We start from the raw sequence: 26,884 nt of genomic DNA, 5'->3' as shown, positions 1-26,884 counted from the left end.
CGAGGGCTGCACCGATTCCAGCAGTGCGAGTGTTGGGATGATGAAAGGTGAGCGCAGGGCAACACAAAGCAGATGCATGGCGTGGACAACCAACTGAGCCTTCACCGGACTTCTGTCTGCCACCAACACTCTATTCTCATGCACCAATAATTAAAGTTAAAGCATTAACTTCTAATGTAAAATATGAGGGGGAAAGAGATACTCATTTGGTGACTGAATTGTAAAATGTGAAACCAGAAAACTTGGTATCAGTACTGGCTTCCTCACTTGATGAAATTGTGTGATCCTATGCAATTGTTTAATTTCACGTTGCCTCCTATTTCTTCATTAACACACGAGCCCTTTAAAATACTCAAGTTCAGGATATGTACGTTACAAAACCACCTAGCGTTTTGCTTAATAAACTATAATGGTGTTCCAATTATATAACAACCAAGGCTACACACAAGGTGACCTGACAAATGACTACCCGCTTGGTTCACTAATGGCAGAATGGAGGCGGCATTAATGTTTCCACGATCATGTTTGAAAACTATCACTGCTAACAAATACCTCGCAGTTTAATAACAATCTGATCTACTAGGGTAAAACTCTCATGTTTGTTAATAAGACACTTTTTTGAAGTTTGCAGAGTGTTTATCATGTTTTTACATATTTAGTCGAATATGTCTTTAAAACTAAAGGTACTCCTAAAGAAAAGTTGTCTAGTGCACCCTATTTTTTTCCTTATGGTTTCTTTAACTACCTGCTCTGTCAAGTTAACAGCAGCTCAAGGCTGCTGTTCACCAAGGGTCCGCAGTTGAAGGTCTGGAGGGGCGCATGCGGCCCCCGGGCTGTTCTTTAAGTATCCCTAGTCTAGCTGTTTGTCTTGAACAATTTTTCCTTGCTGCTTTTTGGATACTTCCAGTCTATCGCCATCCTGTTAGTATGTGAGTCCGCTGTAGGATCTGTTACGAGTTTATTTTTTCATGCATGCTTCCATTCCCCACACCGTTTTTGACATCTTGTAAAGGCTAGCATTTGTGCCTTATTTTTAACGTCTTCTGGTGAATTCCACTCGATTGTAAGTGCCCCCTGTGCAGGTTCGTTCTCAAAATTCCCCCCTTGCATACCGGTGCTAGGGCACTTGAAAGCCTTTAATGCTAACTTCTGCTTAATGTAAGACAGGAGGTCTGAAATCATGTGATAAGCATGTTTGCTTTTATTACGACACGCAAGAAGAATCTATACCTACTGAAAGAAAGCACACCAAATGTATTTTGGAAAGTTGACACCAGTCAAGAGTTAACCTGATTACTGTATATTGGCGTCAAAACATTGCTTTGTTATAAGCAGAAATGTTATACTATTCACGCTTAATAGTTATTTTTCATGCCATTGAATGCAGCATTGATCTTGTTACCTTTTTAATTTGTAAGTCCGAATAATTATAATACCTTCATTTGTAACCTGTATCGTACATTTCTCCCCATTGTGCTTGATTGAAATTGGACATAATGGTGGTTTTTGGACTTGGCCAAAATTGCTAAAATGGTCACACGTAGAACTATTCGTGTCCAGTGTTTCTTTTTTTTTCTCTGTTCTTCACCCTTTGTATTCCTTAAGTCCTTTGCACCAATTTTTCAAGAATTTAAGAACACTGATCCAAAATACAAGAATAGAGTGCGCAGCCGCATAGCAAATCTAAAGGATGCCAAAAATCCAAATCTAAGAAGAAGCGTGCTTTGTGGGAATATAGCACCAGATGTATTTGCCAGGATGACAGCTGATGTAAGTTACTTTACAGTTTATCTAAAGTACTGTTTTAATAAACTGCATTTTTTTCGCCGTTATCTAAATGGAGTTTTGAACATGAATGAACTTTTTATTCATTAGAGCAGGTTGAATACATTTTCAAATCATTTAGTATACATTTTAAAGTTGTCGTTGGATGAGACTCTTGAGCAAAAGAGCAACTACCACCATTGTGAGTGTTCATTCTTATTCTCATTATTAGAATGTTATTGGTGTTCTGCTTGTTACTTTTGTTTGGGAACCAGATTGGGTACGCATCTTTAGAAGCTTATGAAAAAGTGTTTTGGATGTGATCCTGTTAGATGACCCTAGTCCATCTGAGGTCTTCATTTCGTTTATACGTACCTCCCAGTTATTTGTGACATCTCGGATGCATTGATACATTCCCAATTTATCAACATGATCTTTAAATCATCACACAGTTTTGCTGAACATATACTTATTTTAGATTCCTCCTATGATAGTGGTTTGTATGTACCAGTTTCAAAAGACAAGATACTAAAACTATTGGAAGCTAAACTCTTACTCAGGTGCAAAGGCTCAATAGTATGATTTGTTATGTATTAGCAATAACGTAAGGGTAATAATTGTTACCACAAAATGCCTGTAAAAGGAATTGCCACTTCGTCTTGTTTTGTACCCTGTTGCACTCAAGGAACTTGGCATTTTCAGAGTATTCAGTTATGACCCACCTAGTTGGTGCCCAGTCTTTGGTTGGGCTCTTTTCTCAATTTGTATGACCTAATGGAGAACTTAGTTCCTACCTCCACCCCATAAATCCTCCCAGGGCTTCCTGCACCGAACAGCCAGAAAGCACTGTGGAGGTGACAGACTTCAGGCCATTCTCTTTGAGGAACTGTTTATGGAATTCTTGCACTTTGTGCTGTTTCTGTGCTAGACTCCAATATTTACTTGTTTACCTAAGTCCATAAAAAGGTCCTGAGTTGGAGTGCCGTCGAGGAACACAAATCTTTATCCTGGTAGTTGTCCACACACAAATTTTGCTAAATGACTAATACCAGTGTCCACGATCCAGGCAGTTACAAATAAGCAGGTCTAATCTGATCTCCCTTCTCAACCTTCCCAGGAAATGGCCAGCGATGAGCTGAAACAAATTCGTAAAAACTTGACTAACGAAGCTATTCGAGATCACCAAATGGGCAAGACAGGTGGCACAGAAACAGACCTTTTCACCTGCGGCAAATGCAAAAAGAAGAACTGCACTTACACACAGGTACGTGTTGTCTTCACACCCATGTGTGGTTGGTTTGTTTGCTTCTTTGTTTGGTCTTAGTTCCCAGAATTAAAGCAGTATACTGCTTTTTATATATTTTTGTGGGTTTGTATCTCCTACATTATGGTCGAGTTTGAGTAGCTAGGTTTTAGTGCAATTATAAACAGTTCTGTGCCACTTGGAGCAGATAATGATCTTCGATGGCTTGATATGATTACCTGGAAGGGATTATGCTGGTGTCTGTTTGAAAGGGAAAAGTCCCTCTTTTGATGCCTTGCCTTTTTTTTGTCTGGGGACAAAATATGCAGGAATACCTACAGCTCCTTTTCTCCCTAATGCTTTTTTGGTCTCGCCTATGCAGCGCGCATGCGCTGCATAGGCAAAAATACCTTTTCGATCGCCTTGGCTTTTCAGCCAAACGCATTCACGAGTTCCATTGCCTTCAATGGCAACGCGTGCACGTGAGGCATTTACTTGCGGGAGCGAGCGCCGCCATATGGTAGCAAATATCGCTCCCGCAAGTAAATCGCGCAGCCCCCCCCTCCTCTCCCTGCTTCTAGCGCGCGCGCACACAACTCCAGGGCTTGTATTTTTTTTTTTTACTTTAAGCGCTAGGCGTGCATGTGGCCAAGCTTGTTTGTTGTAGGCACGGGGGAGCCCACGCCGAGATTCGAGCCCTGTTCTCCATTTCAAAGTCGGCAGCTCGTTATGTTTTCCCACATCCTCTTTCTAAAGCAATCTAGTGTCTCCTGGAGCATAAATACTCACTATGGACTGCAGTGATTTTAAAAAGAACATTCACATGTCTCAATGGTAATTCCAGACCAGGTGAAACTAGAGTATTCCGTTCCTGGTTTTGGGCTGGTCTCACTCCCACCCGCTGTAGTGACGCAGCGATGGCCAATGGAATTGCCGTGCCCCCTCAACCCCCTCTTCTATACTATACCGGGCAATGCATGGGAGTAACTAGAGGTAAGCCGCTAATTATTAAGTCAAAAGCCTCGATTTTTAAGTAAATATACAAGGCACAGGAAGTCACTCTTTTGACCGTTTATTCAAGAAGAATTCTCGTGTCAATAACCTTTTCTTCTGCATGGCGAAAACTAAAGGATTGACGTTTCTTTAAATTGAGGTTGAGGGCATTTTGGCAGAACAATATACATTTAAAATAGTAATGAACATTTTTCCAAATTGCAAATATAGGCCTCTGTATCGGACACATGGTGATGTGTGCAAGCACTGCGGGTTCTTAAGTAATTGGTGCAATCCTGTTTTACCCCGGCCTGGAAGCAATTGTATGGAGCTCTTTGTGCATAACAAAGTGCCACAAAGCATCCCTACACTGTTGCACGGCAAAATATTATTTTATACTGCTGGCCTGAGTTTTCATAACATGAAACATACCGCGTTGTATTTTAAATGTCTCATTTGTCTGATATCAACAGGTATATAGTTATCTTAGAAGCATTTTCTCTTATGCTTTTGTTTAGTTTATGGAGAAAGTGTTGCTGCATCTGACGACTAGGCGCTAAGGCGTGACCAAGGTGACGCCAGCCAATCCATGGGAGGACTGCAGGGATGCGAGGAAATCGTGTAGTTGTAAAGGGAGTGGTTCAAACCGGTCTCCCTCGCAGTGACTACATGTATGTTTGTTACTATACAGCTGAACATTCGTAATTTAGAACACAACACTAAGACAGCACAATTAGAAAGTTCTATATCTTTCTGTTCTTGGGCATTAAACCACTGTAATATCAAGGCTTTGACAGTACTTCCATCACCGACCTGTCCTTAGAAGTCAGAAAAGAGTATTGGATTTATTTTTATTACATAATAAAAACAGAAATAGTAGCACATGCTCTCGGATATTACTCTGATGTACTTTGATATATTAGTTTATCAGAGATGCAGGATTGTAATTCAGTGAGTTAATGCTTCTTTGAAATGCAGTCACGTGTGGCATAGCGCGGCTGAAGGAACTGTGCTATCGAGTCACAGGATCCCCAGCAGGACTTCCCATCACAAGTCTGTGTGGCAGAGGCCGGAAGGAATTCGAATGGCGGTATATCCTGTGAAATGTCATACTGAGATTACATTTGTGGTCTAGGGTTCATTGTATATATAGCTGCGCCTGGAATGCAGCGTATGCCAGTAAAAAATTATACTATCGAATCAGTCATACGGGTGACAGACGCTTTGCACTTCGGTATTTTAAGATCTTGTTTATTAGTTTCAGGCCTTATGTATTGCCAATGCCAAGCAGGCATTTTTCTTGCTGACTGCAAACACTGGTTTCATGTGGTCGTCCTCCTTTTTTGTGGTTTATCTTTTATTTGGCGAAAAAAAGAATGTCCTATGGGGGCATTCACCTCTAACTCTTATTGGAATAATACCGTAAAACTATAGCCAGCAAGAACAGTCGCTCGCAACTCAAGCAAGCCAGTGGCTGAATTGAGCTGACCCTGTGTTCCATGCTGAAATAACACATGGCTGGCAGCTGAACAGACCACTGGATGAAGGGGGTTGACCAAAATCCATTCTGCGTATGTAGTTTTATCTATTTTCATTTTAAAAAAAAGGATGGCAACCCATCAAAAGCTGTTTAGGCTGGACCACCAAAGGAAGCAATCGCATTTTATTTTACTAATGCAGTGACAACGGTACACATTTTGTATCTTTCTTTTTTCCCCTCCGTTGCATCGCTTATAAATAGTAGCCTGGCGAACAGCATTTTCATTTCACTTTTTTAGTTTTGTCTTAGTTCTACTGAAGCAGCACATGGAGAGCATTGGTATTTGCTGCGGATCTGTAATAAAATAAACAAGCATTGGCATAGCCAATAGGTCTCGCCTTTGGGACCTTATAAGTGTTTAGCCATGCAACAGTTGTTGTTCCACCAATGATATTGTGCTGCATAACTAAATACTTATAAGGTCCCAAAAGCGAAACCTATTGGCTATGCCAATGCTTGTTAATGTTTTTTGCCATGCGGGTTTCAAGTGAGATTTTTAGCTTAACAGCTGCTTTTAACGTTGTTTGGATTTTTTTTTTACTGCAAATGGATAAAGAATATTTTATTTTTGGGTGAGGTGGTCCGAATTGGATCAGAGTATGTGGCAAGGTTCCGCAGTTTCTCTCTACCTACCTTTAGGTTTGAATATGCGGTTACATTGCATGCGGTACAACGCATGCGATTACAACACGGTTGTTACAACGGCTGCGTTGTTACAACGCATATCATTACATCGCAAGTTGTTTCTACAACTTGCTGTAGGGGGGGCGCGCTAGACTTAGGAATAGTATAATTTACTATTTCAACTCCAGCTTGCTGAACAGTAGAGTAGGTGTTGGAATAGTAAATTATACTATTCCTTAGTTTAGAGCGCCCCCTACAGCAAGTCCTAGAAACGACTTGCTTTGTAATGGTTAGCATTGTAACAACGCGGTCATTGTAACAACCACGTTGTAATCGCATGTGTTGTACTGCAGGCAATGTAAACACTGCTTTCCTTAGTTTCTTGTTCATGGTGGTTAGAGCAGGGGTGGGGAATTCCTATCTCCCGACGCCTGAGACATCTAGATTCCTTACAAGGGCAAGAGGTTTTAATTTCTAACTTGTCCAAAGGACAAGTAGACAGTCTTATGGTAATCCGATACACAGCCTGTTCAACCCTTTTGGTCACAGCCAGTTAATAAGGAGCTCTGAGCAGTTTATTGGCAGTGAAAGGGTCAATGCAAAAGCTGGGGCCTGCACTTTAACTTACCCAGAGCAGAACAACAGCATGATGGAGCTGAGCTCAAAGTTGCAGCGCCATATAAAACATCCACAGCACTGTAAGAAGAGTCTTTTTGCTCTCTCCCCGAGGCTCCTGTGTGGTTTCCAGGCCCTCCTCTGGTCCTTTCATTTTCTTCGAGCAGGAGACAAACATGGAGCTTCTGCAGCTCCAGAACACTCACATCACTGGAATGTAAGAGGCTGTCTTAACGGCCTCTTGGCTCCTGTTCTGACTTTAACCTTGTGACCCCCTGCCTTTTATTATGTGCTTCACCCTTGAGCCTCAAATCGTCCCCAGGAACCCTCCTTACCCTTTCCTCGGGGGCCTACAGTAGAGCCCATGCTTTCTCTTCTCATGCAGCCCCTGCACAGCCCTCCTTTGCACTTTGCTTTTCCTGTCCACCTTAAGTTTCACCCGGTGCCTGTACTTGCTAACCCCACCCCCCTCTGCTGCCCCCTCTGACTGCCCTGACCCGCTCGCCTTGGTCTCTCATATCTTACCTCATCCAGTGCTTACATTTTAGCTCATTAGTTTCCCCATGGGGAATTCAAGCAATCCTCAGGCACACCCTCATTTCTCTCCTTGCAATGGGCCTCTCGTCTCACTTTGTGCGTGCACCAGGGGTATCTGAACATGCCTCTGTAGCAGCTACAGCAGCTGTGGAGTTCTTAAGGGGCCTCTTCTTTCTGCAGGTCCAGACAAAGGTTCATAATTGACATGAAAGGGTGGTTGGATATATGCATGGATGGATGAGTGCAAGGGTGAATAAATGAATGGGGTAAAAGTGGATGGATGAGTGAAAGGATGGATGGTTGAATGAAAGGGTGGATGGATGAATGAAAGGGTGGATTGATGGAGGAGAGAAAGTGGTTGAATGGCGGATGGATGGATGGGTGGGTGGAAGGAAGGGTGGGTGGGTGGATGGATGGATGGATTGATGGAAGGATGGATATACAGATGGATTGATGGATATATAGATGGATAGATTGATGGGTGGAAGGTTGGATGGATATATAGATGGATGGATAGATTGATGGGTGGAAGGTTGGATGGATTGATGGGTAGAAGGTTGGATGGATTGATGGATTGATGGGTAGAAGGTTGGATGGATTGATGGGTAGAAGGTTGGATAGATTGATGGGAGGAAGGTTGGATAGATTGATGGGTGGGTGGATATATTGATAGATGGATGGGTGGATAGTTGGATAGATTGATGGGTGGATAGTTGGATAGATTGATGGGTGGATAGTTGGATAGATTGATGGGTGGATAGTTAAGTGAAACGGTGGAAGGAGGGATGAGTGAGGGTGGATGGATGTGAGTGGAAGGGTGGATGGAGGGGGTGAAAGTGGATGGATTAGCAAAAGGATGGATGGATGAGTGGAAGGAAGGGAGGAGGAATGGAGGAGTTTGAATAATAGATTTGGAGCTGGAAGGATAGGTTTGGCCATGAGTGTCGTGAACCACTCACTTTTGCAGCTACAGCGAGGGTGGAGCTCTTGATGAGCCTCTTCTCTCTGCAGTTCGGCAGTCAAAGGCCCATAATTAACTTGTAGGGATGAGTGAGTAAAAGGATGGATGTGTGGGTGAAAGGGTGGATAGATGAGTGAGTGTATGAATATAAGTATGGCTTGCTGGATGGATGAATGAGTGAAAGGATGGATGAGTGACAGGGATGGTGAATGGACGATGGATGTATTGATGAAGAAAAGGGTGAAAAGATGGTTGCAGGGTGGATGGATCCGTAAGTGGAAGGATGGATGAGTGAAAGGGTAAATTGATGGATGAGCGGAAGAGTGGATGAGGGAATGGATGGAATGATGGATGGATAAGTTTGGGGATGGATCTGTAGATTTGGATATGGATGGGCGGATGGATTGACAAACAGAATGGTGAAAGGCTGATCAAAAGAATAAATGGAGGCCAATGTAAATGTGAAATGCTAAATATCAGTGGGTGAATAAAAGGATGAATGGGTCGATCTGCAGAAAAGAGTCCACATACGGAAATCACTAGTATTCAAATCCTTCTATACTGTGAGCCTGACCTAACCAGAGAGGCTATTATCTGAGCTCTTCTATAATGAGTGCTGCCATTATTTGACAGTGCACTACATGGCACCAACAGGACAAGTGGATTTTGTACAGGATAAGTAGGTTTATGAAGCTTCCTGTCCCATGGACAAGTAGATATTTTATTAAATTCCACACCTCTGCGTTAGAGACAATTTTGGCGTTTTATTTTACTCAGTTTAGTAAATTCTCAGGAAATCTTGCATAAGTCACTCGTTTGGTTTGATGCCTGTTTGCCTAGTAGCCTTTTTTACTTTCTCCATTGTTGTGGCTTTCCTTAATAGGCCCTTTACACAAGTCTTTGTTGGCTATCACTTGGGTTGTTCCTCACGATTTTCAGCTTTTGCCCTTCCCTTTCATATGACTGAAACCAATTGTTGATAGCCTGTCAGGCAATCTTGAATTTTGTGTGTTTTTTTTAAATTGATTTTATACTTGGAGAGCCACTATACATAGTTCTGGAGAGCTTTTTTGATAGTATTAAGGAGAACAGGTAATGATGATGGTTAATCAATACAGATAAAGCCTTCATGAAAGAGATGCGCTTGATATTGACATGCTACTGGGGAAGGCCAGATTTAGAGTGTCTCCCTCTGAGTGGGTAAAGGATTAAATCTGTGTCTGATACTCCTGCTATCTAGTGTTGGGCCCAATCTCTGCAAATTGTTTTTCCTCAAGGAAGTTTTATGATAGGTGTCTTCTCTCTTCCCCCCTCGAGGCAATGTGCATGTTCAACAGTTCCTTTGTTAGAAAGTTTTTTTCCCGACATCTGAAAGATCAACCAGCAATCCCGTTAACTACATCCAACTGATCTGAGATGCTGGGAAGCGAATACAGAGAGATAGAGAGAGAGCGACAGAGACCTCGAGAATGCACGTCTCCGGGTGATGGAGACTAAGAAAGACCTTTTTCGACTGTGCCCTCGGTCTGGGGCCAATTGCGCACACTCAGACACTCACTAGGTGTGTAATCTTTGCTCATTCCCAAAGCACAAAGAAGATGAGTGCACTTTGTTTAAAAACAAAGACGCTTCGGACCCAAAGGAATCGTCGCCTGGCACACACCATGGAGCAGGTCGCCAAGCTGGAGTTCTGGCATGATAGTGGGGAAGAAATTGAGTCCGATGCACCAATAGTAGGTGGGGTTGCATTTGCCAGCCCCCACTATGTTGCCTCCAATTTCTCCTCTGGGGATGAAGAAGCTCTGGTACATGTTGAGGGGCCGACACTGCCGCTCCCGATTCCTCCGTCAGGGCCAGTGTGATGCCACGTACCTGGAGTACTGTTGATCCGCAACGTACCAAGACAATCTTGCACACACCTCCCCCCACCAGGCCACGTTGCGCCACAGCCCTAGAGCTCAGGTCGACACCGCGAGCATGCCTCTGAGCCGAGAGGGGACGAGAACGTTCTTGATCCCAATTGGACGACCAGGCCACATCACAGGGATGACTCCAGCAACACATCCGCACCAAAGCATAAGTCCGCACTGACGAGCACTTCGGCACTGAAAGCTACCAAACAGACTTTAACCCCAACTAAAGCATTGTATCCGAAGAAACGCTTGGGATCGAGCATCTTTACATCGAAATAGCCCTCTGCTCCAAGGACAGACCAACACAATGGTCACTCTTCGGGACAGAAGAAGAAATATACATCTGGGGTTACAAAACCACACAGTTTCTGGCAACTCTACGCCTGCTTCAAAGAAACAAAAGACACAGTCTCATATGCCATCTGAGGAAAAGGGCATAGTTGTTGAGGGACTTCAAGAATTCATGCAGAAAAACCGCAAAGAAATACCAAAACACAGACACAAGAGCAGGATCTGCCACTGCCTTCACCTATGATGATGGCACTAATGCACATGGTCACAAACCAAATTACGTTTAGCCCACCTGGATCCCCACAAACACAACCACCCTCTCCACAGGAAGAGGGGGAGACCCCATACACAGATTCACAATGGACAGAAGGCACAGACCACACCAAGGACCCGTTGGATGATTACTACGTTGTTCTTCCTGACCCAGACATGGAAACACCAGTTTGAAAAGCATCACCACCGGATGACACCCCCGCATAATCAGTGTCATTCAGAGAATTGCAGAGTACCACAAGCTCCCAATGCACACCACGGAGGAGCAAACCGATTTCTCAATTGAGACTTATCGCACACTGAGGGCAGCGTACACTACCTGCCCATGATAGGATCTGTACTGACTGTATCCAAAGACATCTTCAAAGACCCAGTCAAATCCAGGGTCTTAACAACTTAGGAGACTATATCCTCACTCCTTATAGGGCAAGGGGAAAAACATTATATAACAAAGGAGCTGTTGAACATGCGCAATGCCTTGAGGGGGAGGAGAGACGATGCGCAACACCAATTATAAAACTTCCTCTAGGAAAGACAATTTGCATAGTTCAGCCCCAATACTAGATGGCAGGAGTATGTATAGCATGTGAATCTGCAGCAATACACGATACGAATAGATGCGTATAGGGTAAGTGGCATACTTCATTTACACCATGTTTCATTCTAGTAGCCCAGGCCACTGAAATTATGAGGTAGTAGAGGACCAAATTATGTTGCAGGGCTGACTCAATTATGCGGCAGGAAAAAGCAAACTATGTGCTATATAACACAGCACATTTTGTGATAGGGTTTTCATTATTTTGTCATTTTACACCCGAGCGCTACCGGGATAAATATTTCCCCTCATTAGTACCAGTTTGACATCCAGACACAGTAATAAACCACAGAAAGGTGAACAATCCGCTTTTGCAAAGAAACATGTTGCTGCATTTTTTGTAATTTTCTATTCTGTTTGAGCAATAAGCTATTTTTTTGTTCAAATGTTCATATTATACAGCAGTTGTGGATTATGCTTCAGCCCCAAAATCGCATACATCTAGTCACCCTGTCAGTAGAGGAAGCAGTTTGTGTTCATACCTCGAACTCCAAAGCTCACCATCCACAAATGTATATATAGTGAGTGCTTAGTGCTCTTTGTTAGAATGACTGATAAATGTAAGCAATGGTATTTATGTCTGAAAAGTGAGAAATTCTCGCATTGTTCTAAGTCTTACCACACCTTAATAAATAGAGAACTGTAGGATCTTAATACTGTAGATTCTCCACAGTATCTGTAGATTGGGTGGTGAAATCGCCCTCTGTGCAAAATGTCATTCAACTGCCTTTTAGTGCGCAGGTAATGGCAGGCACTAATCAAGTTGCAGACTTCAGGTGCTATCCCCTCACTTCTGGGAGACTGGCTATCGTGCAGGTAGTCACTCTCGTCTCTCAGCACTTCTTCCTTGGCCATGAAGAACTTGGAGCTGGAATACAGTGGGGTGTTTTAGTTCCCACTTTAGTGCACTACCCACATCGAGATGTGGATCGACAGACAGACCGACAAAAGACCAGGATTGCTTAAAAACGTAATTGTCCTGAACAACAGAAACGACAACACGCACTCACTCTCTCTTACCCCATATCTATCATCCAGCAATAATAGCGGTGCCAAGGAAGCACTAATCAGCAGCACTTTCCTAACGACTGTAATGACCTTTCTAAAGCTAGCCTTGTCTACATCCAGTACGCTTTCACTGTTTGGGGAAGCCGTGCTCGCACTCAGGTTTGTGCAGTGCCAAACCAGAGACACCCTGAATGGATCCTACTATTTCAGGTGCTCCTACAACACAGAGTACTGCTACCGTCCATATTCTACATACTGACTGCACTTCAACACACAGCCAACTACACAGAGACTGTCAGCACAAGGTTCTGGGTTTCACATAACAAGAGAGCTTTACCCGAGGTAGGTCAGGAGACTACACTCTTACATGGAGGAAAATTGTCCGGTCACACAAGTAAAAAAAAAAAAAGCGCTGTACAATACCACCACTGCCTTTTGTGGTGTAGCCAAGGCAAGGGCAGTAGCCCATTGTTTAATGGGAGTGCCTCCTTGGTGCCCCTCCCCCCCCATTATATCACAGGGCAGCTCCGGGACTAGATTAATGTGAAACCTGAGACAGTCAGTCACGATACCTGTTTCACATGCAGTTACACTCTCATTCCATGGGTACACTCCCATTAACCATGAAGTAGACCTTCCCATTGCAACATAGTTCCTATTTTTCTGCCTTTCGTAGCTCAGGCAGCACAAGATGCAGTGCATGTTAAAGAATATCAAATATAAGCTGTAAAGCAGATAAACACTATCCTACTATGTAAAATGCAGTTTCATGAAGTGCTGATGATTGGCCAGCAAATATACTAGGTTTCCCAAACAAGTATTGACCTTCCCTTGTTACAAGTTAGAAACATAATGCTTTTTAAAATTGCATGTGTTACTGGAAAGGGTCTTTAAGGTACCAGCAGAATGACAATGACGTTAATCGGTAAACAGTCATACCATGAAGTCTAAGCAGCTTCTTATCGACACGACACACAAGTGCAATCACAGAATTGCGATATTCTGTGTGTACCTTAAAGTCAAGGCTTTTTTCTTTCTGTTTGAGCTCTAGTATTGTTTTGATAAAGACGTGATTTGTATTTATGGATCTTCAGAAGATATAGACCTAAACAATGGTTCAAATCCTTCTCTTCGGGAACGTTTTGTTTTTAGCGGTTCTGTAATTGGTCGGAGCGAAATTTGAAAATGCATGAAAGATAATATCCAAGTTATGCCCAAGTGCATCCCAGAATATTAGAATAATGGCCACTGTATATAAAGTTGATAAAAGTTTATACTGTTTGGTACACGGTTTAACAGATCTATTTTATTTAAAAGGTCAGTACTGAAACAAATGTTTTTTGTTTTCTACAGGTCCAGACTCGCAGTGCTGATGAACCGATGACCACATTTGTTTTATGTAATTCATGTGGAAACAGGTGGAAGGTAAATACCATGTTTTGTATTTTATTACCAACCACAAAGGTTGGGGAAACATTTGCATTTCAGTACTGCATGAGAGAAATCCAAAAGTATGTCTTTGGTTTACTTGTATGGGCATCCACACATTTCATTGCAGCGCCCTGATATGGCAAAAGGTCTGGTTTGCACTATGCGAGGCTGCACAGACAAATTATCGTACAGCATGTTATTGACCATGAAATGTATGCCAAAGCCTTCCAGAAATACTTTTCATGTTCACTTAAAAAAACTGCCAAGCTAGCACTTCTGTTCGTCAGGTTAATTAATGTTATAAGAATATATGCAAATAATTGTGAAAGTGCTTTTATTCAGATATTTGAATATTTTGGAGAATAGTTCCTTTGACTGCCATTTTTATGTGCTTTTACATCCAATTGTTCTTTTTCCGAACTTGTGGTGTCTGTACCAAGATCACTGGCCATTGTTTTCTAACTTAAAGTAGATGAAACATGGTAATATAGGTGCCAAGGTCTAGAACCATGCTCACATTGCCTTGTATTGTAGTCCTCTCCAGTTGTCTGGTAGGGAGAATTTTTAAAGCACTACTAGCTGGCTTCTGTTAGGGCCTTTTTCTCCATGACACATTTGTAATTCTGAACTTTTTTGGGCGGCTTATTAGTGTTGTGTTTCTTTTTAGGACTTTAATACTTTTCACTACCCTCCTCACTCACCCCACATCTTTTTTTGTTTAAATGGGTTCTTTGGTGCAATTGTATGCCTCCTTTTGATGCTCCAGCTTTTTCTTTCTGTTGGACTTCTTTGACATGTAAATTTACTTTTATTTTTTGAGGGACTCCTTGAGATGGCATTTAACGGACTCTTATGTTCGATCTAAGTGCAGGCTACCTTTAGCAACCCTACCAGACCAAAAGTGCTGTTTGGCCTTACGAGGATGTCTGCCCAGAGTGCCTTTAGAAGTCTTACTCTTTAAACAGACCACAGCCGGCTGTGTCCTTGGGAGCATTACAGTGGAACATTGATGTGCTTTTTTTAAGCTCTGCATTGGACTTAATTCCATACCTCCTCAGTAGTTTTTGACCATGATTTTAAGAGAAGTCCTCTCTTGACCTTACTCCAGGTACTCGTTGGCACCATAACACTTTTCTGTGTTTGTATGGCTGAAGTACTGTCTACTAACCAAAGCCCTCATAGAGCCTTATGTTTGCCCCTTGGCAGGTAGACCAACCAGTGTTATGGTACTGGCGTCTTTTGCCATATGGCTTCTTACAAACCCCTTCCAAGTCTAGTGCTAGTTTTGTATCCTGCATTGTATCTTTGATATCTAGGGTACTTTAATTATAACCTTTGTGGTCTGATCTGTTTTTCGTTGTGTGGATCAACAATAGTCTTCGCTCTTATAAGATCACCTTAGGATGTCTAACAGTGTCCTGTGTGTCCGCAGCCTCTTGATTGATTTTTGTTTTCTTACTTCATGCGAGATTAATGCAAAGGCATCTCGAGGCTTGACTTTGGTAATTTGTGTTAAGGTCGTATTTCAGAAAGTTTAATATTTATTTTTAATTCAGGAGTACCACAAGCTGAAAGGTTTTAGGGCTGTGTAAAGCACTATTATTGTAGAAATGTGCAAGGTTTGTGGAAAATGTCAATCCACATTACATAAACCTTGTAAGTAAAAGCTTTCAGCCCTGTATACCCTTTCATCATAGGTTGAATGGTGAGCTGGGTAGAAGAACAGAGCTTTTTAAAGTGGTGCACTTTGCATATGGTTGTGAAAGGGGGTGGGTGAGCTTTTTTGGAGTAGTCTCAGAAAACAACTGCTCTGCAAAAGATGAGTATCACTGTAACTGGTTAACCAGAATAGATGGGTCCGTGAAATTTCATCTGAAGTATTGTAGAAAGCGATTTGGTTGAAGGGAAGTAAAACCATGACTAATGAGCAAAACAAAGAGTAGATGACCAACATTATGCCATGACCAAAGAGGCACTACGGCAACCAACTGCAGATTTCCACCCCACACCTGCAGTGACTTTTGCAATTGAGAGCACATAAGCAAAAGGGCATACTTGGTGTGGCTCTAGTATCTAGTAGACGTTTCAGCATTGAAATAATTGGTAGAGATAGAAAAGTTGGTTGAATCATAATCAATAAGGCTAGTAGTCCCACTGCCCAAGCACGTGTTCCTTCTGTGATAGTCCGTACTGGAGGAAGAGATTGAAGACCTCTTAACTCCAGAAATAAGTGTTGACGCCAAACATTCCTTAACACATGGCTGCAGTTTTGACACTGTTCATAGATATATCAAGTATATCCATGTCCTCACAGGTTGAAATAAGTGCTCAAATATGTATCCACCATTTCTCTGTCGGAGTATTTCCATTGATCATCATAAGCACTGTGTGGGGACCCCAGAGCACTTCTTTTAAAGTCACCTTTTGTGTAGTATCTTTGCCTTATTTTGGAAAGGCCTCTAGGAGACAGTGACACAATTGTAAATGTTTGCAGCCTTATGGCAGGTTATATTGTCAGTCCATTCATTTATATGGGAGAAAAAACATAATACTAAAAAATTAAAATTGACGTTTCAAAAACCTGCTTGACGAGTCCTTTTTAAATGACAGTAGATAGGGCAATGTAACTGTATAGGCTGCATTTGCCAGCCGCATCTCCAAATTAGATTTCCTTTTTCAAGGTTCCAGGGATTATAAACTTCGAGAAGGACTCTAGTATATTGCTACCCATAAGAAGACTGACTCTTCCGATTGGTCTGAATATAGTTCTGTCAGAATTAAGAAGCCCTCCTTCAGAGTCTGTTCGCCGCACTCCATTGCAACACCTTTGCTGAAAGGTAGCCTCTTTCAATAGCCATCACATCTGTTCAGAGAGTGAGGGAATTGCAGGCTCTTTCTTCCATCGAGCCTCACACGGCATTCCATTCTGAAAGGGTAGTGATGAGGACACACAGTATGCTTTCCTTCCAAAATCGTTTCTGATTCTCATATCAAAATCATAACACTACTCGTCACCTTCCCAACTCCCTAGACACCGATCAAGCAGTTCCTTCAATCGTTTATACATGACAAGTGTACTTCAGTTCTACCTTGACAAGTACACTTCAAGCCTACCAGCTCCTTGTGAATTGTGTCCATCTTAATCAACTAAGTCAATCTATTGTTAGATTGATTGTAGTTTGCATTATTACGCGTGATCACTTAGCAGGAAAGCCACTCCCAGGCATGCCTTAAGCACATTCCACTAGGGCTAAAGCAGTTATAACAGTATGGCTGAGGAATGTTCCTATTGCTGATATTTTGTTAGGCAGCAAATTGGAATTCAGTACGTACATTTACTGGACCTTATTGCCTAGACTTGGACACACAAGGTGATGCAAGTTAGGGTCAAGTAACACTTAAAAACCTTTTCAAGTGTTATATATATTCTTATACCTAACGGCAGTATTTATTTTCTTATTCGTGGTCTTTCCTGTTGCCTAACAGCTGCTTTCTTTAACTGCGGTTAACTCGCTACCCTTTTGAAGCATTTGACTATCAGTGAAGATTATACGATTTAGAAGGAAAGGTTCTTGTAATCCTAGTTCTGCATTGGAGGACTCTTCATTCAAGTCCTAAAATGCCCACCTGCCTCCTTGGCTGGATAGTTATACATCTGAAAGAGACACGTTAGTGATAGATTCCTTACCTTAGAATATCCCCAGGCGTCAGACTGGATCCGGAAATTTTTGCATAGCAGTACCCTTGCGCGTCGGTAGGCGTCGTCTGCGGGTCCGTCGTGGGCGCCGGGATGACGTTGTCGGAGTACTTAGACGCCGCCTCCGCGTGCTGACGTCAGTTCTTCTTTTTTCCGCGCCAGCAGCGCAGATCCGGAAAAAGTGGTACCTTAGTCACTTTTTGACTAAAACTTTTTTGATCTTTCTTTTTCGAAGTCTTCGACTCCGAACGGTGCCGGTAGGGATGCCAGGTTTTAAACCCTGTGAGGATTGCGACCGGCTGATGTCGGTCACCGACCCTCACCGTCGGTGTCTCCACTGTCTCGGCGTCGACCACGACGACAAGACCTGTTCCGACTGCCGGGCCCTGACTTCGAAGGCTAGACGGGAGCGGTCCCGTAAGCGGCTCGAACCCCGGCAGTCGGCCCCGCGCCAAGAGAGGTCCCGGTCCGGATGGAGGTCGCGGGAGCGGAGCCATCATAGCTCCGGGAGTCGACATCACTCCTCAGGGTCGAAGTCGTCAGGTAAGCACAAGAAGTCGAAGAGACGTCATCGCTCTTCCGACGCCCCCCGACGTTTGCGCGACGCGGCCGGGGGGGGTTCAGGTGGCACCGCCCACGCGGCTCCGTCGGAGTCGCAGGCGCCGCGTCCGGCCTCATACCCTCTGGTCCCTGGGCCTAACGCGGCGCCGGAGGAGATCGAGCGGTTCCTCATGGCCAGGAGGTCCCTCTCTCCTCCGACGGGCTCCACTGCGCCTTCGGGCCCAGCGGACCCATCTGGGGGTCCTAGCGGGTCGGGGGCTTCGGCTCCGACGCCGCCGGCGCCGCAGGGCCCAGCGCTGCAGGGCCCCGCTTGATCCAGTTCCGGGTCGTCGCCGGTGGACTTAACGACCTCCCCGGCGCCGACCCCGCAGGTGTCACCCCCGGCGCCGTCCCCGATGCCTCCCTCGACCCGGTTCCGGCCCCGGAGCGGCGCCGCGCGGAGAGTTTACTTTCCATGAACCGGCCCCATCATATTCTAACCCTGAGTACCAGGAGATGGGTGATGAGGAGGATTGGGAGGGGTCTGAGGACCCTCTGGCCCGTGAATGCCAGTCTCATGAGGACTGGGCAGGTGACCTTGGGGAGGCCAGTGGTATTGACACTTCGCCAGACACTGGCTTTGTCTCGCCTCCTACCGTGGCTACGGAGGAGGGGGCAACCTATAGTGTGGTGTTGATGAGGGCGGCCAAGGCCTTGGGCCTTGAGCTCCCCGTCACGGCCGTGACGACTAACCTCCTCACTGAGGTCCTTAAGCCGCAGTCATGCTCAGCCGAGCCTCTGCTGCCGTTTAACGAGGCCTTAACCGACGTTCTTTTGGGCACTTGGTCCAAGCCCGCTACGGGTTCGCCGGTAGATAGGAACGTGGCCAGGCGCCATCGCCCGACTCCGGGCGACCCATGTTTCCTGTCGACCCACCCCACCCCCGAGAGCCTGGTCATCCAGGCCTCCAATTCCCAGACCGCATTCCGGTCGGCTCCGCCGGACAGGGAATCCAAGAGGTACGAGCAGTACGGTAAAAAGATCTCCTCCTGCCTTAGTCTGGCACTGCGGTCTTCCAACACCGCATGCCTCTTGGGCCGCTACACCCACTCTCTGTGGGATACGGTTGCGGAAGTGTTGCCAGAGTGTCCGTTGGAGGTACGGGCCAAACTCGGCCAAGCCCTTGTGGAGCCAGGGCAGCCAGATATTCTATCCGGTGTGGGCTGGATACCACCGACTCACTAGTTAGAGCGATGGCAACGACAGTGGCGGTCAGACGGCACGCCTGGTTGAGGTCCGCCAACTTTTCGGCCGATGTCCAAAACACACTGATGGACATGCCGTTTGATGGCCGTCGCCTTTTTGGCGACAAGGCAGACCATGTGCTTGAGTGCTTTAAGGACTCCAGGGCTACGGCCAAGTCCTTGGGCCTCTCGGCCCCGTGCCAGCAATCGGCTGCTTTTCACTCCTTTCGTGGCCACGGAAGGGGTGTTCCCACACGTGCTGCCAGCCACGCTCCGCAGGGTACTACCCAACGCGGTGGCGGCCGTGAAAACCGCCGTGGCGGCGGTCGGGGTCAACAGCGAGGTCAGTCCACACCTTCCCCCGCAGCATCCGCCTCAAAACCCTCCTAGTCCGTGCTTTCAGGCCCATGTGACGCCAGTGGGGGGCAGGGTTCGCCATCACCACCTCCACTGGCGCACTGTCACGTCGAACAGGTGGGTGCTGCAGATCGTCCGAAGGGGCTACTCCCTCCCCTTCGAGGCGACTCCTCCAGCCATGCCACCGCAGAACCACCGTGTATCGGGGGATCATTTGCAACTTCTGCAGGAGGAAGTTACGGCCCTCTTGGCCAAGGGGGCCATCGAGTGCGTTCCTGGGCCAGAAGTAGGGTGTGGTTGCTACTCCCACTACTTTCTGGTACCCAAGAAGGGCAAAGGGGGCCTACGCCCTATCTTGGACCTACGGAACGTCAACGGCTTCCTCCGGAAGTAGAAGTTCAAAATGCTGACTCTGGCTCAGGTCTTAGCTGCCCTGGACCCAGGAGACTGGATGGTAGCGTTGCACTTGCAGGACGCTTATTTCCACATCCCCGTCCTGCCGGCCCACCGGCGCTACCTGCGGTTCACGGTTGGCCACGAGCACTTTCAGTATACCGTGCTCCCCTTCGGCCTTACCAGCGCCCCACGGGTGTTCACAAAGGTGATGGCGGTGGTCGCAGCTCATCTGCGCAGGTTAGGGGTTTCAGTCTTCCCCTACCTCGACGACTGGCTGTTGAAGGCGGGCTCGCCCAGACAGTCATCAGCCACCTCCAGACTACGGCAGATCTCCTGCACCAGCTGGGGTTCTCCATCAATGTGCCAAAGTCACACCTGTGCCCCCCTCAGAAGCTCCTCTTCATTGGAGCGGTTCTCGACTCGGCGCAGTTTCGGGTTTATCCACCCGAACAGCGGGTCTGGGATATTCAGGCTCTGATTCCGACATTTCAGCCTTTATCCCGGGTCTCGGTCAGGTTGACGCTGCGGCTTCTGGGGCTGATGACCTCCTGCATCCTACTGGTGCATCACGCCAGGTGGCGGATGCGGGCTCTGCAGTGGGACCTGAAGTTTCAGTGGGCCCAGCATCAGGGCAACCTGTCCGACCACGTCCTGATGTCGGAGGGCACTGCGAGACAGATGCAGTGGTGGCTCACGGACCGCGATTGGGTCAGTGGCAGATCCCTCTCCCTTCCCCAGCCGGAGCACGTAGTTGTGACGGACGCGTCCCTCCAGGGCTGGGGAGGCCACATGGGAGAGGCGGAGATCAGAGGCCTCTGGTCTCCGGCGAAGTCCGAGCTCCATATCAACCTTTTGGAGCTGCGGGCGATTAGTCTAGCACTGAAGGCATTCCTCCCCTCTGTCCGGGGGAGTGTAGTGCAGGTGTTCACGGACAACACCACCGCCATGTGGTACTGCAACAAACAGGGCGGGGTGGGGTCGTGGACCCTTTGCCAGGAGGCTCTGCGCCTCTGGCAGTGGCTGGAACAGCAGGGCGTGACCCTGGTGGTTCAACACCTGGCAGGTTCTCTGAACGCCAGGGCGGACCAACTCAGCCGTCGGTGCATGATGGATCACGAATGGCGTCTGAACTCGGACGTCGCACAAGGCCTCTTTCAGCAATGGGGAGAGCCTTGGTTAGATCTATTCGCCACCGAAGAGAACGTGCAATGTCATCAGTTCTGCGCGTTGGAATTTCCAAGGCGGCACTCGCTCGGCGACGCTTTTCGTCGCGTGTGGAGTTGCGGTCTGTTATACGCCTTTCCGCCTATACCACTTCTGCCCAGAGTGCTGAAGAAGATAAAGCGCGACCGGGCACAAGTCATCCTTGTGGCTCCGGACTGGGCACGAAGGTACTGGTATCCAGAGCTACTCAGTATATCAGTCGATCCCCTGGTTCGTCTGCCTCTTCAGGAGGACCTTCTGTCACAGCAGCAGGAGACGGTCCTCCACCCGAACCTGTCCAGTCTCCACCTCCATGCTTGGAGATTGAGCGGCGACAGTTGAGGTCATTTGACTTGCCTCCTGAAGTCTGTAATGTCATTCTGGCAGCCAGGCGTCCCTCCACTAAGTCTGTATACGCCTGCAGGTGGAACAGATTTGTGGCATGGTGCACAGCAAAGGCTGTGGATCCTCTTGCTGCCCCTCTTTCTGAGGTTCTTCTCTTCCTTCTTTCTCTTGCCCAGCAGGGCTCTGCTCTGGGCACTATCAAGGGCTACCTTTCTGCCCTTTCAGCCTTTCTAAGGCTGCCTGATCAGCCTTCTTTGTTCAAGTCCCCTATTGTAAATCGATTTCTGAAGGGCATCACACACACATTCCCTCCTGTTCCGTTTGTGATGCCTCAGTGGGACTTGAACCTTGTTCTTACGTTTCTGATGTGCGCTCCCTTTGAGCCACTTCACAACTGTCCTCTCCGTCTTCTTACCTTGAAGACTGTCTTCCTGGTTGCCATCACCTCTGCCAGGAGAGTGAGTGAGCTCCAGGCCCTTTCTTGTACTCCTCCTTTCCTTTCTGTCCATCCGGACAAGGTTGTGTTACGTACTAAGCCATCTTTCCTGCCCAAGGTTGTCACAGCCTTCCACATTGGGCAGTCTATCACCTTGCCAACCTTCTTTCCGCCACCGCATCCCTCTAAAGAGGAAGAGCGGCTCCACCGTCTGGACCCAAAACGTGCGCTCATTCTACTTGGATCGCACACGCCAGTTCCGGATGGATGAACAACTCTTTGTTGGTTACGTGGGCGCTAAGAAGGGGAAAGCGGTTCACAAGAGGACCATCTCGCGGTGGATCATCTTGTGTATCCAGGCATGTTACTCCTTGGCTAAGAAGGAGCCCTCTGTTGGATTGCAGGCTCATTCCACCCGAGCCACGGCGACTACAACTGCCCTGGGCCGGGGAGTGCCCTTACAAGACATCTGTCAGGCAGCTACGTGGGCATCACTGCACACGTTTGCAAGACACTACTGCCTGGACAGCCAAGTCCAGAGGGATGGCTTGAATGAATGAATGAATGAATGAAAACTGTTTTTTGTAAAGCGCAACGTTCACTCCAAGGAGCATCTTGGCGCTAGATGACAGAGGGCTGAGGGGAAGATAGGAGGGGAAGAGTACAGAAAGAAAGGATGGTTACGAGAGATCAGATGAGTGCTAGGATTTCCTGGTCTGGCGTGCTAAAGATCTAAGTTTTTAATAACTTTCTAAACATGGGCTCGTTGTTGGTGTGTCTTAGTTGGGTGGGCAGGAGATTCCAAGCTTTGGCTCCCAGTGTAGCCAGGGTTTTCCCCCCTCGGGTTTTCATTTTGAAATGGGGACTGATGAGCAAGTTCTGGTTGGAAGACCGCAGAGTTCGATTAGTTTTGTAGGGTCTAAGATGATTTCTCAGGTATTGTGGCCCATTTCCAATGGTGGCTTTATGGGGGATGGTTAGGATCTTAAACATGATCCTTTTATGGATTGGAAGCCAATGGAGGGCTTTTAGGGCATCCGGCCCTAAAAGCTTCTTTGGCCGTTCTGTCCTCTAGGACTTTCTAGTGTGATTATTGGTTCGCAGACCCACCACCGGGGTTGGTATTGCTGGGGTATCTATTCTAAGGTATGGAATCTATCACTAACGGTTCTCTTTCAGATGCACAAGTTACTACTTGTGTAACAATATATCTGTAAGAGACATTAGTTAGTGATAGATTCCTTACCGACCCACCCATCCTCCCCGTTCCGCGAACCGATATCTAGGGTTAGGGTTACCCCCTTTCAGGGCCCTAGTTTCAATGGCACCAGTGTTGGTTTTTAACATGGCTCAGCGCTTCTGGCGTGGAAAAGCTGTGTCTAAGAACTGACGTCAGCACGCGGAGGCGGCGTCTAAGTACTCCGGCGACGTCATAACGGCGCCGCCGACGGACGCGGAGCCTCAGACGACGCCTACCGACGCGCAAGGGTACTGCTACGCAAAAATTTCCGGATCCAGTCCGACGCCTGGGGATATTCTAAGGTAAGGAATCTATCACTAACTAATGTCTCTTACAGATATATCGTTACACAAGTAGTAACTTGTGCTTTAGGAACTAGTCATGGCACATTTTTCCTAAAAATTAACTGACAGTCAACTGGCAATACAGTGCATCTTAGGTACGGGAATCTTAAAGGCACAGGTTACTTTTTCACAGCTTTCTGTGCTTGCCCACCAGGTTACATGTTTTCATGAATACTTTCAAGCTGTATTGCAACTAAAATGCTGCAGTGTCTTGAAATGGGTGTTTTTTCAACAATACAGACTAATCAGGAAAAACAATCCACCTTTGATAGGCCTCTAAAGGGTGCTAATCATAATATGGACACTGTTACCCTGATTCATACATATATGTCAGAACCCTTTTCAGAGGGCCTTTGGGCAAGTGGGAGTTACTGGTCCCAACCATGGGTGTTGAGGCCTTTTGCTACTGATGTCCCTAGGCTCACCTTCTATGGGTCTTGAGTAACTGGGCCAAGTACTACCCCTTTCAGCACTCTCATTGGTAGCATAGGTCTAGCAGTCAAAGGCTCTTAGAGGGTGAGGTAGGTGTGAGGCGTACACAGAGTATTTTAATGTGATAACACAAAGCATATTCTCTACACACTAAAGTATCCCCACGGCCTCTCCAGTTTGGTGTGCTAGTGCTGTCCTGGGCAGAACCCAAGTCTTTGCCCGTCTAGTGAGGTTGAGTTAATTGTTCCCCATTCTATACTGGGATTGACGCCCAGATTCAGCCCACACCCGTCCCCACGCAACAAAGTAGGTCTCACCTAAACAGCTAATGCTAGAAGCATTTAGATGCAAGGGTTGTGAAGTCCCCACTAGGCCTCTCAGCCTGGAGCAGTCTTATGTGACCCAGTGGCAGTCGGGTGGATCGGGGCACTCTTTGGTGAGTTTTTTCACTCTGGTCTGCATATGTGTAGTGAACCCCTGTAATATGGATTGATCTTATAAATCCGCTGTGGTATACTGGAGTACCATGCATTTCCCAGTCTTACCGTTTAAATAGCACATACTCTAATTAGGTATTATATGTGGCGAACTAACAACAGATCACTTTATTTCCTGGTTGTTGTAGTCAAAGGACCACATGCTCTACTGTTTCCATGATCTCCCCAGGGGTCTCTTCAATGCCTGGTTTGGCCTGTTTAGATTCCCTGCCAATATAAATGTCACTTCTAGGTATGGTGATTAAGTCTGCAGTATCTGAGAAACTGTTCATCTACATTTGTGGCTTTCACATTCAACAGACACTTTCACTCTGTCCAGTAGACCATATACTGCTACATACCTCCCCTTAAGGTTTGCTTTCCATCATGCATCTGACATAGGACACCAGTGCCTACCCAACCAAGACCTCCTGCAAAATTAGCATATGATGCGGAGTTGATTTGGCCACGCCATTTTGACTTATTCTTTCTTCATGAGTAAGTGGATCTCCTGCAACATTCTTATACCCTACCTCTTAAAGTGTGCATGTTTTCTTAGTGCTTAGGTTAGGGTTTTAGGGAACCCGAATTCCAAGTTACAATCTTTCTATTATTCTACATCATAGTGATATTGTGCCCCCTTTTCCTTTTTAATTTTCAGTCATGTCGTCAAATCTTCATGGCCCATTATACCAGTCACCTCAGATCCACCACTAATATAAAACTTTGAACTGAATCTTCACCCACCCTCTCCTCTGATACGCACCTAACTTTTGGACATATCTTAGCCATTAACCTTTGTACCCACCCAGTTACTGTTCTTAACCCTTACCTAGCATTTCTATCACCAACTCCCAGTTCTAATTAAGCAACTCAGTAAATCTGACCCCCCCCCCCCCCCGAAATGATATGGTATCATCTTCATTATTTTACTGCACTGCTGTAAGTAAAATGCTTGTACGTGCATTATGCAACTATTTTGCGCCTCTTCAACAAACTTGCTATCTTCTTGTAGTACAATTTAGATCACCTGCTAAACAGTTGCTTGTGATCCTTACGAAGTTGTTAATCAACACTGTCCTCCTTTGTGGTTGCGTCTTCATTGCTTTATGGGTGTCAGGGCCTCTCTGTTGGAGGCAGACACCTGTCTTATATTTTGAGCCAGTCCCATATCATTGCCTGGATCATGCGAAGCCTCACTGGGTAAAGTAACATGTATTTCAGGCCCATTGCGTTCGAATTTCTACTGAACCTTTCAAAATGCTTTGCCTGGTTGAGAAGAAAACAGATATCCCCATCAACTTTAACCCTTGTACTATCCATTATTTCAAGAATATTGGTGAAGTGCCTCTCTGCTCTTAGTAAACCCCGTAAAGCTCTGATTGTCCTTCCTTGAGTGGCTCTCTGCATCGTTGTATTGTGTAACAATGCTGGAGCACTAAATGTGAGATGAGTGCTACTATGACCAATGTGTGCGATGATATTGTAGGTGGTGATGAGGGGGATGGGTATCGGTAAGTTCAGGGTCAATTTAGAACAAAATAGTATCACAACTGAAGTAAAATTAAAAAGCACACCTGGATAAACTAGGACAAATTGAAAGTAGACATTTGACTTAAGTGTGGCTCAGTATCAACGGTCTTTAAACGTTTCAATGCTGTGCGACCCCTTGTAAAAAAAATGTAAATACTTATAAAGTTCATCAGGCCACCAAAATGAGAACCTATTTTTTCACATTATTGTATTATATAAAATTGGAAACTTTTTTTATATGTCTAAACATAATTAAACATTGCAATGATGTTCAATTATCCTTTTTAAAAATGCAATCAAATACATGATTGCCAGACATACTATTCTGATCGGCCGACTAAAGGAAAGTTGTAAAAGTATCCACAGTGGGATTCTTTACACACTGATTTTGAGGCCATCTCCATTTGACACCTACTCCCAGCCAGGATATGAATGACAGAATGTTAGCGATTGCCCATTACAGAGTGGCTGACTGCCTCTCTTTTCATTAAAAACAAACACTGCTATCAGCATGATGCTTCTCTTGGTCAGTGCCTGGCGCCCCCTATTGGAATCAGTTAAGCCCCCATCCCCAGGAGACCCACCCCCTAGTTTGAAGACCTGCACATGCTAGATTTACCTACACAACCTACACAACCTTTAGATGGGAACTACACAGGTGAGGCAATGAGGCAAGACTGTGCCTCCAGATAACTCTACTACCTATTTTAAGCGAAAAGGGATAACATGAGTATACTGGGGATCCATCTGCGAGACACTGTATAGGTATCTGAGGAGTTTATATTCAGAGTCACATAAGTTGGATAATACTCAGGTGTACAAAGATGTCCGAACTGCAGAACTACCTAAAATG

The 26,884-nt window shown here is 45.8% G+C and overlaps 1 protein-coding gene across 1 annotated transcript in view; it reads left to right on the top strand.

The window, feature by feature from the left end:
• Window positions 1–26,884, top strand: part of TCEA1 (transcription elongation factor A1) — a 187,652-nt gene that overhangs the window by 145,140 nt on the left and 15,628 nt on the right. The window contains exons 7-9 of the mRNA XM_078687305.1: window positions 1,616–1,770; window positions 2,882–3,028; window positions 13,711–13,782. Coding sequence (XP_078543431.1) covers window positions 1,616–1,770; window positions 2,882–3,028; window positions 13,711–13,782 — 374 coding nt within the window. The remainder of the gene's footprint in view (window positions 1–1,615; window positions 1,771–2,881; window positions 3,029–13,710; window positions 13,783–26,884) is intronic.

This window comes from Lissotriton helveticus, chromosome 4_1 (assembly GCF_964261635.1).
Source record: "Lissotriton helveticus chromosome 4_1, aLisHel1.1, whole genome shotgun sequence".
NCBI classification, from domain to species: domain Eukaryota; kingdom Metazoa; phylum Chordata; class Amphibia; order Caudata; family Salamandridae; genus Lissotriton; species Lissotriton helveticus.
This window is presented reverse-complemented; position numbering and strand designations above follow the sequence as displayed.